The sequence below is a fragment of the Oryctolagus cuniculus genome, chromosome 1 (assembly GCF_964237555.1).
Source record: "Oryctolagus cuniculus chromosome 1, mOryCun1.1, whole genome shotgun sequence".
In the NCBI taxonomy this organism is placed as follows: domain Eukaryota; kingdom Metazoa; phylum Chordata; class Mammalia; order Lagomorpha; family Leporidae; genus Oryctolagus; species Oryctolagus cuniculus.
The window spans coordinates 58,457,206-58,470,524 of NC_091432.1; the positions used below are offsets into that span (position 1 = coordinate 58,457,206).

At 39.0% G+C, this 13,319-nt stretch overlaps 1 protein-coding gene and 1 pseudogene across 1 annotated transcript; one reads left to right on the forward strand and one right to left on the reverse strand.

Annotated features, from left to right (window-relative positions):
- Positions 1-6,400: 6,400 nt before the first annotated feature.
- Positions 6,401-7,592, reverse strand: LOC138849663 (histone-binding protein RBBP4 pseudogene; annotated as a pseudogene).
- A 3,655-nt stretch (positions 7,593-11,247) lies between these two features.
- LOC100340981 (olfactory receptor 5P76) lies at positions 11,248-12,192 on the forward strand. The gene has a single exon (XM_051824384.2). The coding sequence runs from the start codon at positions 11,248-11,250 to the stop codon at positions 12,190-12,192; it is 945 nt and encodes a 314-aa protein (XP_051680344.1).
- The last annotated feature ends 1,127 nt before the right edge of the window (positions 12,193-13,319 follow it).

Consider the following 13,319-nt stretch of genomic DNA (forward strand, 5'->3'; position numbering starts at 1 on the left):
ATAGACATTTATGACAAATGCTGTTACTGCACTCACATTCTTTTTGTTTTTATTTGACAGGCAGAGTTTCTCTCTCTGAGAGATAGAGAGACAGAGAAAAAGGTCTTCCTTTTACCATTTGTTCACCCTCCAATGGCTGCTGAGGCCGGCGTGCTTCAGCCGGTGCACCGCGCTGATCCGAAGCCAGCATCCAGGTACTTATCCTGGTCTCCCATGCGGGTACAGGGCCCAAGGACTTGGGCCATCCTCCACTGCACTCCCGGGCCACAGCAGAGAGCTGGCCTGGAAGAGGGGCAACCGGGACAGAATCCGATGCCCCAACCGGGACTAGAACCCAATATGCCAGCGCCGCAGGTGGAAGATTAGACTATTGAGCTGCGGTGTCGGCCTGCACTCACATTCTTCATACATACAAACAGTTTGTAATTGCCCTTTCATCTTCCTGCCAAATTCCTTTCCATCTGAACTACCAAATTCACCTCCATGTTTGCCCTCATAATCTTACTTTCTAAGGCAAACTAGTCATGTTTCTTTTTCTTTCTGAAATCTCATTTGTTGACTTAATCCATGCACAATCTTGTCCATATTTCAAAGTTCAGTACAAATGCAATCTCACCGAAGCAGCCCCTTGCCTGCTTAAAATATGAAACCAAGACAGAAAGTACAGTCATTGAGAAGGATTGTGGGAGCATTTATTTTTTTTTTACTTTTATTTAATGAATATAAATTTCCAAAGTACAGCTTATGGAATGGCTTCCCCCCCATAACTTCCCTCCCGCACACAACACTCCCCTTTCTCGCTCCCTCTCCCCTTCCATTCACATCGAGATTCATTTTCATTTCTCTTATATATAAAGATCAGTTTAGTATATATTAAGTAAAGATTTCAACAGTTTGCACCCACATAGAAACACAAAGTGAAAAATAGTGTTTGAGTACTAGTTATAGCATTACTTCAGAGTGGACAACACATTAAGGACAGAGATCCTACGTGAGGAGTAAGTGCACAGTGACTCCTGTTGTTGACTTAACAATTTGACACTCTTTTTTACGGCATCAGTAATCTCCCAAGACTCTAGTCATGAGTTGCCAAGGCTTGGAAGCCTTTTGGGTTCACCGACTCTTATCATATTTAGACAAGGTAATAGTCAAAGTAGAAGTTCTCTCCTCCCTTCAGAGAAAGGTACCTCCTTCTTTGATGACCTGTTCTTTCCACTGGAATCTCACTCGTGGAGTTCTTTCATTTAGGTCATTTTTTTTTTTTTTGCCAGAGTGTCTTGGTTTTCCATGGGACCCTTTATTTTGAATACTTCCAGTAGGTACCAGAATATCAACACAGATGTGGTACAGCAGTCTAGGTAGTTGTCTATAATGATAAATTTGGAATTCATAAAAACATATATTTATTTGAAAAGCAGTGACTAAAAGAGATGGAGGGAGAGACAAAGATCTCCCATATGCTTGTTCACTCCCAAGATGACCACAACAGCCAGAGCTGTGCCAGGCCGAAGCTAGGAACACAGAACTCCATTTGGGTCTCCATGGTAGGGTCCCAAGTATGCGAACCATCTTCTGCTGGGTTCCCAGGCACATTAGCAGGAAGTTGGATCAGAAGCAGAGCACCTGGGACTTGGACAATCACTCTCACACGGGACTATGGTGTTGCATGTGCCTTCACCTGCTGCACTACAATGCCAGCCCCAACATATGGAGAATGATACCTTAAGAAAATGCAATCAGAAATCTGTATGTTTTGACCTCCTTTCTGGTACTCTTTCTTTTTTTAAAACCAACAATTAATTTTAAAAACAAATATGGGGGTTGGTGATATGGCGCAGGGTGTTAAAGTCCTGGCCTGAAGTGTTAGCATCCCAAATGGGTGCTGGTTCTGGTTCTGGCTGCTCCTCTTCCGATCCAGCTCTCTGCTATACTCTGGGAAAGCCATTGAAGATGACCCAAGTCCTTAGGCCCCTGCACCCACGTGGGAGACCTGGAAGAAGCTCCTGGCACATTGTTTCTGATCAGCATAGCACTGGCCAATTGTGGCATCTGGGGAGTGAACCAGCAGTCGGAAGACTGCTCTTTCTCTACTTCATCTATAACTCTGTTTTTCAAATAAATAAAATAAAACTTAAGAAAAATACAGGATATTGATTTACCCTTCGCATCTTGACAGTCTACCTGTAGTATAACTACCAGTTAAAAACATATCTTTATAAATTGGTAGTTCCAAGCAAAAAAAAAATTCACAGAAAGGAATATGAAAACAGCTGAAGAAATACACGATTGAGCAGAAATATCTGTCCAAGGAAGAACATCTTATTTTGACTTAACTGTAAAACGAAGAGAAGATTGTTCTATGTAGGGAAATGTACATCCTGATAGGATAGTCAGGTAGGAAGATTTGAGAGTAGGAATCTAGGACTTAAATCTCTACTATTTCCTGAATAAAAATGATATCTTATAATATTTAAACTTCATAGTGCAGACACCTGCCTCAGCTGGCTCTATTCCTTGCTCACTGTAACCTTAAAAGCATCTGAAAAACTTGGGATAAAAGAAGAAAAATAATCACACATAATATTCCCATTTCTGTGGCTATATTAGCCTGGGTTTGGTACTAAAATATCCTTGAAATTTACATATAAAGTCCGTGGCTTTGCTGACTCAACTCCCCAGTTAATGCTTAAAAAACATCTACTGCTTATGCTAATAGCACTGTTGGTGATTGCCTATTGCAGAGTATAGTAGTAGAAGGATGTCTGTGGGCCTTAAAACTAGTGTTAAGTCAAAATTTAAACACCTAAGAATAATTATGTGTTAATTACAGAGTTCAACCAAAAGTACTAGAACAAAAAAAATACTAAAATGGATAGAGTATTACATTGTACATCAACAGGACAAGAGCTGATCAAGTCACTGTTTCTCATAGTGTCCATTTCACTTCAACAAGTTTCCCCTTTGGTGCTCAGTTGGCGCTGATGAGGGAGAACATATGATATTTGTCCCTTTGGGGCTGGCTTAATTCATTCAGCATAATGTTTTCCTGATTCCTCCATCTTGTTGCAAATGACCGGATTTCATTTTTTTTGACTGCTGTATAGTATTCTATAGAGTACATGTCCCATAATTTCTTTATCCAGTCTACTGTTGATGGGCATTTTTTTAACTTTTATATAATGAATATAAATTTCCAAAGTACAGCTTATGGAGTACAATGGTTTTCCCCCCCATAACTTCCCTCCCACACACAACACTCCCCTTTCTCGCTCCCTCTCCCCTTCCATTCACATCAAGATTCCTTTTCAATTCTCTTTATATACAAAAGATCAGTTTAGCATATATTAAGATTTCAACAGTTTGCACCCACATAGAAACACAAAGTGAAAAATACTGTTTGAGTACAAGTTATAGCATTAAATCACACTGTACAGCACATTAAGGACAGAGATCCTACATGAGGAGTAAGTGCACAGTGACTCCTGTTGTTGACTTAACAAATTGACACTCTTGTTTATGGCGTCAGTAATCACCCTAGGCTCTTGTCATGAGTTGCCAAGGCTATGGAAGCCTTTTGGGTTCACCGACTTTGATCTTATTCTAACAGGGTCATAGTCAAAGTGGAAGTTCTCTCCTCCCTTCAGAGAAAGGTACCTCCTTCTTTGATGACCTGTTCTTTCCACTGGAATCTCACTCACAGAGATCTTTCATTTAGGTCATTTTTTTCCCCAGAGTGTCTTGGCTTTCCATGCCTGAAATACTCTTATGGGCTTTTCAGCTGGATCCACATGCCTTAAGGGCTGATTCTGAGGCCGTAGTACTGTTTAGGACATCTAGCATTCTATGAGTCTGCTGTGTATCTTGCTTCCCATGTTGGATCGTTCTCTCCCTTTTTGATTCTATCAGTATTTGCAGACTCTAGTCTTGTTTATGTGATCCCTTTGGTTCTTAGTCCTTTCATTATGATCAATTGTGAACAGAAATTGATCACTTGGACTTGTGAGATGGCACTGGTACATGCCACTTTGATGGGATTGAATTGGAATCCCCTGGTATGTTTCTAACTCTACCATTCGGGGCAAGTCAGTTTGAGCATGTCCCAAATTGCACATCTCTTCCCTCTCTTATTCACACTCTTATATTTACCAGCAATCACTTTTCAGTTAAGTTTCAACACTTAAGAATAACTGTGTATTGATTACAGTATTCAACCAAAAGTATTAAGTAGAACAAACAAAAAAAAATACTAAGAGGGATAACGTATTAAATTGTTTATCAACAGTCAGGGCAAGGGCTGATCAAGTCACCGTTTCTCCTAGTGTTCATTTCAGTTTAACAGGTTTCCTTTTTGGTGCTCGGTTAGTTGTCACCAATCAGGGAGAACATATGATATTTGTCCTTTGGGACTGGCTTATTTCACGCAGCATAATGTTTTCCAAATTCCTAACAGGGGTCACTATTCAGTTGAAATTTAAACACCTAAAGAATAATTGTGTATTAACTACAGAGCTCAACCAATAGTACTAGAACAAAAAAAATACTAAAATGGATAAAGTATTACATTGTACATCAACCGTCAGGCCAAGAGCTGATCAAGTCACTGTTTCTCATAGTGTCCATTTCACTTTAACAGGTTTCCCCTTTGGTGCTCAGTTAGTTGTCGCCGATCAGGGAGAACATATGATATTTGTCCCTTTGTGACTGGCTTAATTCACTCAGCATGATGTTTTCCAGATTCCTCCATCTTGTTGCAAATGACTGGGTTTCATTGTTTTTGACTACTGTATAGTATTCTATAGAGTACATGTCCCATAATTTCTTTATCCAGTCTACTGTTGATGGGCATTTGGGTTGGTTCCAGGTCTTAGCTATTGTGAATTGAGCTGCAATAAACATTAATGTGCAGACAGCTATTTTGTTTGCCAAATTCATTTCCTTTTGGTAAATTCCAAGGAGTGGTATGGCTGGGTTGAATGGTAGGGTTATATTCAGGTTTCTGAGGAATCTCCAGACTGACTTTCATAGTAGCTTAACCAGTTTGCATTCCCACCAACAGTGGGTTAGCGTCCCTTTTTCCCCACATCCTCTCTAGCGTCTATTGTTGGTAGATTTCTGAATGTGAGCCATTCTAACCGTGGTGAGGTGAAACCTCATTGTGGTTTTGATTTGTATTTCCCTGACTGCTAGTGACCTTGAACATTTTTTCCTGTGTCTGTTGGCCCTTTGGATTTCCTCTTTTGAAATATATCTATTGAGGTCTTTGGCCCATCTCTTAAGTGAGTTGTTTGTTTTGATGTTGTGGAGTTTCTTGATTTCTTTGTAGATTCTGGTTATCAACCCTTTAAGTGTTGCATAGTTTAACTGAAAAGTGATCCCTGTTAAATATAAGAGTGAGAATAAGAGAGGGAGGAGATGTACAATTTGGGACATGCTCAATCGGACTTGCCCCAAATGGTGGAGTTAGAAACGTGCCAGGGGATTCCAATGCAATCCCATCAAGGTGGCATGTACCAATACCATCTCACTAGTCCAAGTGATCAACTTCAGTTCACAATTGATCACACTGATAGGTCTAAGAGTCAAAAGGATCACACAAACAAGACTAGTGTCTGCTAATATTAACTGATAGAATCAAAAAGGGAAAGAACGATCCAACATGGGAAATGGGATACACAGCAGACTCATAGAATGGTAGATGTCCTAAATATAACCATGGCCTCAGAATCAGCCCTTAAGGCATTCGGACCTGCATGAAGAGCCCATGAGAGTATTTTAGGCATGGGAAGCCAAGACACTCTGGGGAAAAAAAAAAAAAAAGAAGACCTAAATGAAAGATCTCTACGAGTGAGATCCCAGTGGAAAGAACGGGTCATCAAAGAAGGTGGTACCTTTCTCTGAAGGGAGGAGAGAACTTCCACTTTGACTATGACCCTGTCAGAATAAGATCAAAGTTGGCGAACCCAAAAGGCTACCATAGCCTTGGCAACTCATGACTAGAGCCTAGGGAGATTACTGATGCCATAAACAAGAGTGTCAAATTGTTAAGTCAACAACAGGAGTCTCTGTGTACTTAATTCTCATGTGGGATCTTTCCTTAATGTGTTATCCACTGTGAAGTAATGCTATAACTAGTACTGAAACAGTATTTTTACACTTTGTGTTTCTGTGTGGGTGCAAAATGATTAAATCTTTACTTAACATATAATGAATCGATCTTCTGTATAAAAGAGAATTGAAAATGAATCTTGATGTGAATGGAATGGGAGAGGGAGCGGGAGATTGGAGGGGTGTGAGTTTGAGGGAAATTATGGGGGGGGAAGCCAATGTAATCCATAAACTGTACTTTGGAAATTTATATTTACTAAATATAATAATAATAAAAAAACTAGCGTTAAGTCAATCTCATTGTTGAGAGGGGAAGTAGGGGATTATAAAATCACAAGAAGTGCAGACATATCTAGGATCCTTAAATCCACACTTTCTTCAGGGAACTCTCATTGCAAATGTTCTCTACCATTTGCCACACTTGTATGATATTGTCTTCTGACTCAGAGTAAATCACCCAGATTTAATTGAGATTTCAAAAGTAACCAGGTATCTTAGCAGTGTAAACATCATGACTAAACAACTCATTATACAGATTGAAAGAGATACAGTTCACTTCACAGTGTAAGCATCAAATGAGTGGCTTGGTTTGGAGGCATTGTTTGAACAAGTACACAAAATCTAAGATTTTGGTCATCAGTAACTGATCGAAAGATTCATGGGTCAGATGCCAAGAAATATCTTCTACTACTGCTGTAAGCCCTGTAATGATAATCTTCACATCCACTACTTTTCCTTCCTTTGGAACAGCACTGATGTCCAAGAAAGCCCATATACCTCTTTCTGATGTCCACAGGGATGTAAGTCTGGGTGGCACTCTCCAGAAAGGTCTGGTTTAGAAGGATATTTTGTATAGTCAGAAACAAGAACGATGCATTGACACAAAGGTGCTGGGGCATATAATGACCCCTGTTTACTTCTCCTCCATGGCTGATCTTGATTTCTATTTGAATTTTTCCACTAATCGAACCAAAATCTTTCTCACTGTTGTAGTATGAATTATCAAAGTGAGCGTCATCATCAGGGAGCTGCTATTTCAATAGGTGGCTTTTGTTCAGCTGATGCATATGTCCCAGGACAAGATGATGAATGCTGAAATCTCTTCCTTCTGGTCTGGTTACATCGTGAAGCCACATGCCGTTAGGCTGGACCACTCCAGTGTATAGGTCATCATCAAATCATAAAGGAAAAGGTGTTCTTTTTCCATATTTTGTGATCCTCACAGATCACACCTTCTTTCATGCATCATCAATGGCTTCTTCCTTTCCAGCCATGGTGGGCAGGCAAGGGGGTATTGTGGGGAGGCTGCAGGCACTCACGTGATGCTGTGGCCGCTATTACCAGTTTTCCGGTATTCTTTCAATACTCCTCTTTTGCAGAAGGGAATTCATGAGCCATAATATTTTTTTCAGGAAAAAGATGCTTAGCGTACTTGTTTAATTGCAAAGGTTTACGTATTTAAAAGGCCAAGTTACATGTAGAGACACAGAGAGATCTTCCATCTCCTGGTTCATTCCCTCTATGGCCACAACAGCTAGGGCTGGGCCAAGCTGAAGCCAGGATCCTGGAATTCCACCTGGGTCTCCCACGTGGATGGCAGGGGCCCAAGCACTTGGGTCATCTGCTGCTGCTTTCCAAGGTGTATTAGCAGGGAGCCAGATCTGAAGTGCGGTCCTGGAGTATGGATTGGGATTTAAATTGGTCAAGTTCAGAGGTGGCAAAGACTGGAGCAGGTCCAGAGACCTGGCCCCACAGTGCTGCATAGGACTGGCCATGACTCAGTGTGCCAAGAACTTCCAAGGGCATCCTGAGCTACCCCAGAGGCTACTAATTGTACATCTTTATCTGATGTTTACAAAGTTTTGTCCTGAATTCTCTCTCATATTGAAGTGTTTTCCCTGAGATCAGTCCTTCACTATAAATCACTTCTACAGGAGTTTCTAAGGTTGTGATTTTGGAGAACTTGTCATATACAAAGTCTCAATGAAGACACAGAATGAGGACTCCGTATACTTTATAGTGCACATTTTTTTTTTTTTTGGACAGGTAGAGTTATAAACAGTGAGAGAGAGAGAGAGAGAGAGAGAGAGAAAGGTCTTCCTTCCATTGGTTCACTCCCCAAATGGCCACTATGGCCGGCACTGCGCTGATCTGAAGACAGAAACCAGGTGCTTCTCCTGGTCTCCCATGTGGGTGCAGGGCTCAAGCACTTCGGCCATTCTCCACTGCCCTTCTGGGGCACAGCAGAGAGCTGGACTGGAAGAGGAGCAACCGGTACTAGAACCGGCACCCATATTGGGGTGCTGGCGCCAGCCACATCACATTTAAAACTTAAAATAAAAAGAAGTATAAGCATCAAGTTCTGAATGCTGGTCTACAACCTGCATGATGAAATATTTGCAACCTTTAACCATCATAGTCAGTCACAGAATCATACAGACTGAATTTTTATTGAGAGGCCATGTTTTACTTGCTTCTGTGGTACCCCTAAGTTACTTAATCACATGTGTTACAGATATTGAGACAAAATACTTTTCAGTAAAAAAAAAATAAACACACAATGAATGGATAAAGCTAAGGTTAATGTTTGATATCTGGAATTTATTGCCAGGTAATTTTTAGTCAGAATATCAAAGCAAAGTTGGAGTCAATATTGATAATATGCTTTGTTATATCATACTCTCTAAAGTGACTAAACAAAGGTCATGGAACTAGGAATGAATAACCAGATAGAAACAAAATAATAATTGACCACTTGAGAATTGAGTCTCTTGAAAAATTAGTTGTTTTGTATATGAGTTGAACTGTTAAACATTTACTCCAGAAAATGACACTCCATAATGCTTTTGACTTCAAATCAGATTCCCCAGTGTCATCTGAGGTTTATCCTCAAAGGAAAACAAAACTAAAATATAGTTATATAACCACTAGCACCTTGATTTGTTACTAAAAGATGAATCAGTTCTCATTCCAAGAGGTAAGGCTTGCCAAGACATTCCCAGGGGTATTGGTTTTCATTCAGCATTTGAAGACACTTTACTGTCTAAGTTAGTTATCTGCACTCACAAGCCATATGAGGACACCGGGCAGATGGAATCAAGCAATCAGCAGTGAGCATCTTGGGCTGAATTATTTGGTGTCCATCATCAGTTCTATGTGAATAAATAAACTTAATATAAGTTATTAGCATTCCCTGTTAATCCACCCATAAGACAGAACTCCTGGTCTTTAAACAGCACCCAAAACTGGCACTTGGTGGAAATGCCAAAAATATGCATTTTTGATGCTTAAAGGTTTACATTGAAGATTTAAAAATATGTTGTAAATATATTTGCAGAAAGATTCACTCTGTTTATGGGTCTAACAGGTCTGAATGAATTATAATCAAGGCAATTATGAGTTAGAAAAAGCTTGATTATATATGCCTGGAAAATCTGGAGATAAAGTCAATCTGTTCACAAGCTCAGTGATTTCTCATAACTTTTTATGCAATACTTTATTTAACCACTTATTATACTGGGCATGCTATTATTTCATTCTCTAAAACCCCAAAAGAAAATGCTTTTCAGTAAAATGAATTAATTTGTTTGAAGAACCTATTTAAATTATGTGTTAGGTATTAATCATGCCTGTTTTCAGAGAGATTATACTGATACTTTAGACTATATGGTAAAATAATATGATTTTAAATATTTTACGATGCACAATAAATTCATAGTAGGTGACCTCTTTCATAATCCCAATTATAATATCAATTGTATTCAACTGATAGACATATGTTACATGTGAAACATGTAACAACTTAGGTGACTCATACATTTGCTGTCAGAAGGCTTAAAGGGTCTGCTGTTTACTCGTTTTCAGGTGTGTTCACTCGTTTTCAGGGCTTTATTGTTACTGTTATTTAACTTCATTTATGGCATGGTTACTAAGGCATGGGCAGTCAGATTCTTCAGGGCCCATATTCTGACTCCACCATTTGCTGTATCAACTTGGGCCAGTTCTACAGTTTCTTTCTGACTTTGTTTACTAATATATAAAATAATAATTAAGGTAATAGTTTTACAGAAAAATTAACATACTGTACATATGTATGTATAATCATATGAGATAAAATATGATTATGAATTAGGTCATCTACTATAAATTTACTGGGTACTTTTAACACATTTGTAATGGAAAATATTGTTTTACCAAGTACTTTGAAATAGGAATGAAATCACTATGAAAAGGAATGATATATAATTATATGTATGCATATATAATTTATGTAATTATCTAATATGTACATAATTCTTATCTATATGCTTATCTTTTAGGCAGCATGTAAAATGTTAGCTATTACTGAATTCTTTACCACAAAATTCTATGTATGTTTTTATTTTTCATTATACTCAGCAACCATTTTTATTATTTTCCTTAATCTTACAGTTTTATTCTTCTGTTTTAAAGACATTTTCATGTATTTTTTTGAAACAATGTAATAGAAAAAGAAAAGGATATATTATATTAAGGTATTTCTCTGGGGTTTCTGCCAAAAATTTTAAAATTTCAGATAGACTTATTATGATATGTATTGTTGCTTGGATATCTTTATAATAAAAAGCTATATATGATAATGAAAAGAAAACCATCATATTGGTTAACTTTTTTAAAATTTTATTACTTGTCTGTCTCCCATTCTTTTTTTTGTTGTTGTTAAATATTTCTTTGATTTATTTGAAAGACAGAGTTAGAGAGAGAGGTAGAGAGAGAGAGGGTGAAAGACAAAGGGAGAGTCTTCCCGTTTGCTGGTTCACTCCCCAGCTGGCTAAAATGGCCAGAGCTGAGCTGATCCAAAGCCAGGATCCAGGAGCCAGGATCCAGGAGCCAGGAGTCAGGAGCCAGGAGCTTCTTCCATGTCTCCAACACGGGTGCAGGGGCCCAAGGACTTGTGCCATCTTCCACTGCTTTCCCAGGCCATAGCAAAGAGCCGGATCTGAAGAGGAGCAGCCTGGACTAGAACTGGCACCCATATGGGATGCTGGTGCTTTAGGCCAGGGCTTTAACTTGCTGTGCCACAGCACCAGCCCCCATATTGGTTAACTTCTAAAATGTACTGTTTTCATCACAGATTCATTTTGTCAGTACCTATGTCGTCCTATGGATTCCCTGGTGGGTGGAAACCACACTGCAGTGTCAGAGTTCATTCTCCTGGGCTTAACAGATGATCCAGGGCTACGAGTCGTCCTCTTCGTGATCATCCTATGCATCTACCTGGTGACCATATCTGGCAATCTCAGCACAATCGTTCTTATCAGAATCTCTTCTCAGCTCCATCATCCCATGTACTTTTTTCTGAGCCACCTAGCTTTTGCTGACATAGGCTATTCATCTTCCGTCACACCTAACATGCTCGTAAACTTCCTGGTGGAGAGAAACACAATCTCCTACCTTGGATGTGGCATTCAGCTCGGTTCAGGAGCTTTTTTTGGGACAGTTGAATGCTTCCTTCTGGCTTCCATGGCATATGACCGCTTTGTGGCAATTTGCAATCCACTGCTTTATTCAACCAAAATGTCTACACAAGTCTGTATCCAGTTATTTGCAGTGGCTTATGTAGGTGGTTTTCTTAATGCGTCTACTTTTACATTCACTTTCTTTTCTTTACTCTTCTGTGGACCAAACAGAGTCAACCATTTTTTCTGTGACTTTGCTCCATTAGTTGAACTCTCCTGTTCTGATGTCAGTGTCCCTGTAGTTGTTCCATCGTTTACTGTTGGCTTCATCATTGCCATCACAGTGTTTGTCATAGCTGTCTCCTATATCTACATCCTCATCACCATCATGAAGATGCGCTCCACTGAGGGGCGCCAAAAGGCATTCTCTACCTGTACCTCCCACCTCACAGCAGTCACTCTGTTCTATGGGACCATTACATTCATTTATGTGATGCCCAAGTCCAGCTACTCAACTGACCAGAACAAGATAGTGTCTGTGTTCTACACAGTGGTGATCCCCATGTTGAACCCCCTCATCTACAGTCTCAGGAATAATGAGATAAAAGGGGCTCTAAAGAGAGAGATTGGCAGTAGAAAATTTTCTTAGTGACCTTTGCTATTTTTTGTAGATTTTGATATAAAAATATCCTATGAGTACAGTAACACGAAACTCAGTAACTGAATGATTGTAGTTAAAATATATCTGTTCCTATATCATTAGTAGGTATTGAACTTCTCAATAAATGTAGGATTTGAGTTTTAGACAAAAAAGTAAATCAGAGACCCTTAGTGGAATAAAACCTTGATAAAACTAAGTTAAATTTAGAATTGAGAATATATATTATTTACAGGAAAAAATCTGCAACAAATACTTTTTAAATTATAGTCACTTTTTAAAAGTTGTTCTCTAATCTAATTTAAGGTTATTACACTTCAATCTTTTAGACTGTGTCCACTTCAACATTTGCTAATTCTGAGATAAGCTTGATAACTACAGTTATGATGGAGTACATTTTGAGAACAAATGACAAAGTGGAGCCAGATAGGAAACTTGCTGGAAACATTCTTGTAGAAAGGTGATCTGCTGGGGATGAGTTTCGTGGGCTCATAAAATTCTAGTATGTGTTGCTATTTTCTAGTTCTGGGTTAGTTATCAAGAAGAACAGGATGAGATGCCCCTAAAATCTGCGGATTTTTCTGTTAGGTCAAGAACAGGTGACTTCCTCTGCTGGAATGAGCAAGGTTCCTGAACTCCTGAAGACTTACTTAAAAATAAACAAGCTAATTTCCAAAAAGAGAATATAGCTAGTAGCATGACACTGAGCTTTAAAGAAACAGACTTTTGGAACTCCTTGTTTATGGCCAGACCCATATCTTGCTCAGAAAACCCAAAGGTACTTTGTCTTTCTCTTGAAACTGTGAATGCCCCCAGGAGAGAATTATTCAACATCCATGTGCTGATAACAACCACATTTATTCCTATTTCTTGTCCCTCTTTATTGTTTCAGACAGAAAATCCATTCTTTCCCCTAACAGAGTAAAGAACACTTAAAAATTATATTGAGTAATAATTATATTCCACGTACTGTCCTAGGCTATTGAGGATATGAGTGACAGTCAAAATGTCTCGCCTCATGGAATTTATCTTCTTGTCCAGAATTCAGACAATAAAACTAACAAATAACATAGACTAATAGAAAGGGTTGAGTACTACAGAGAAAGGAAAAATTTAGC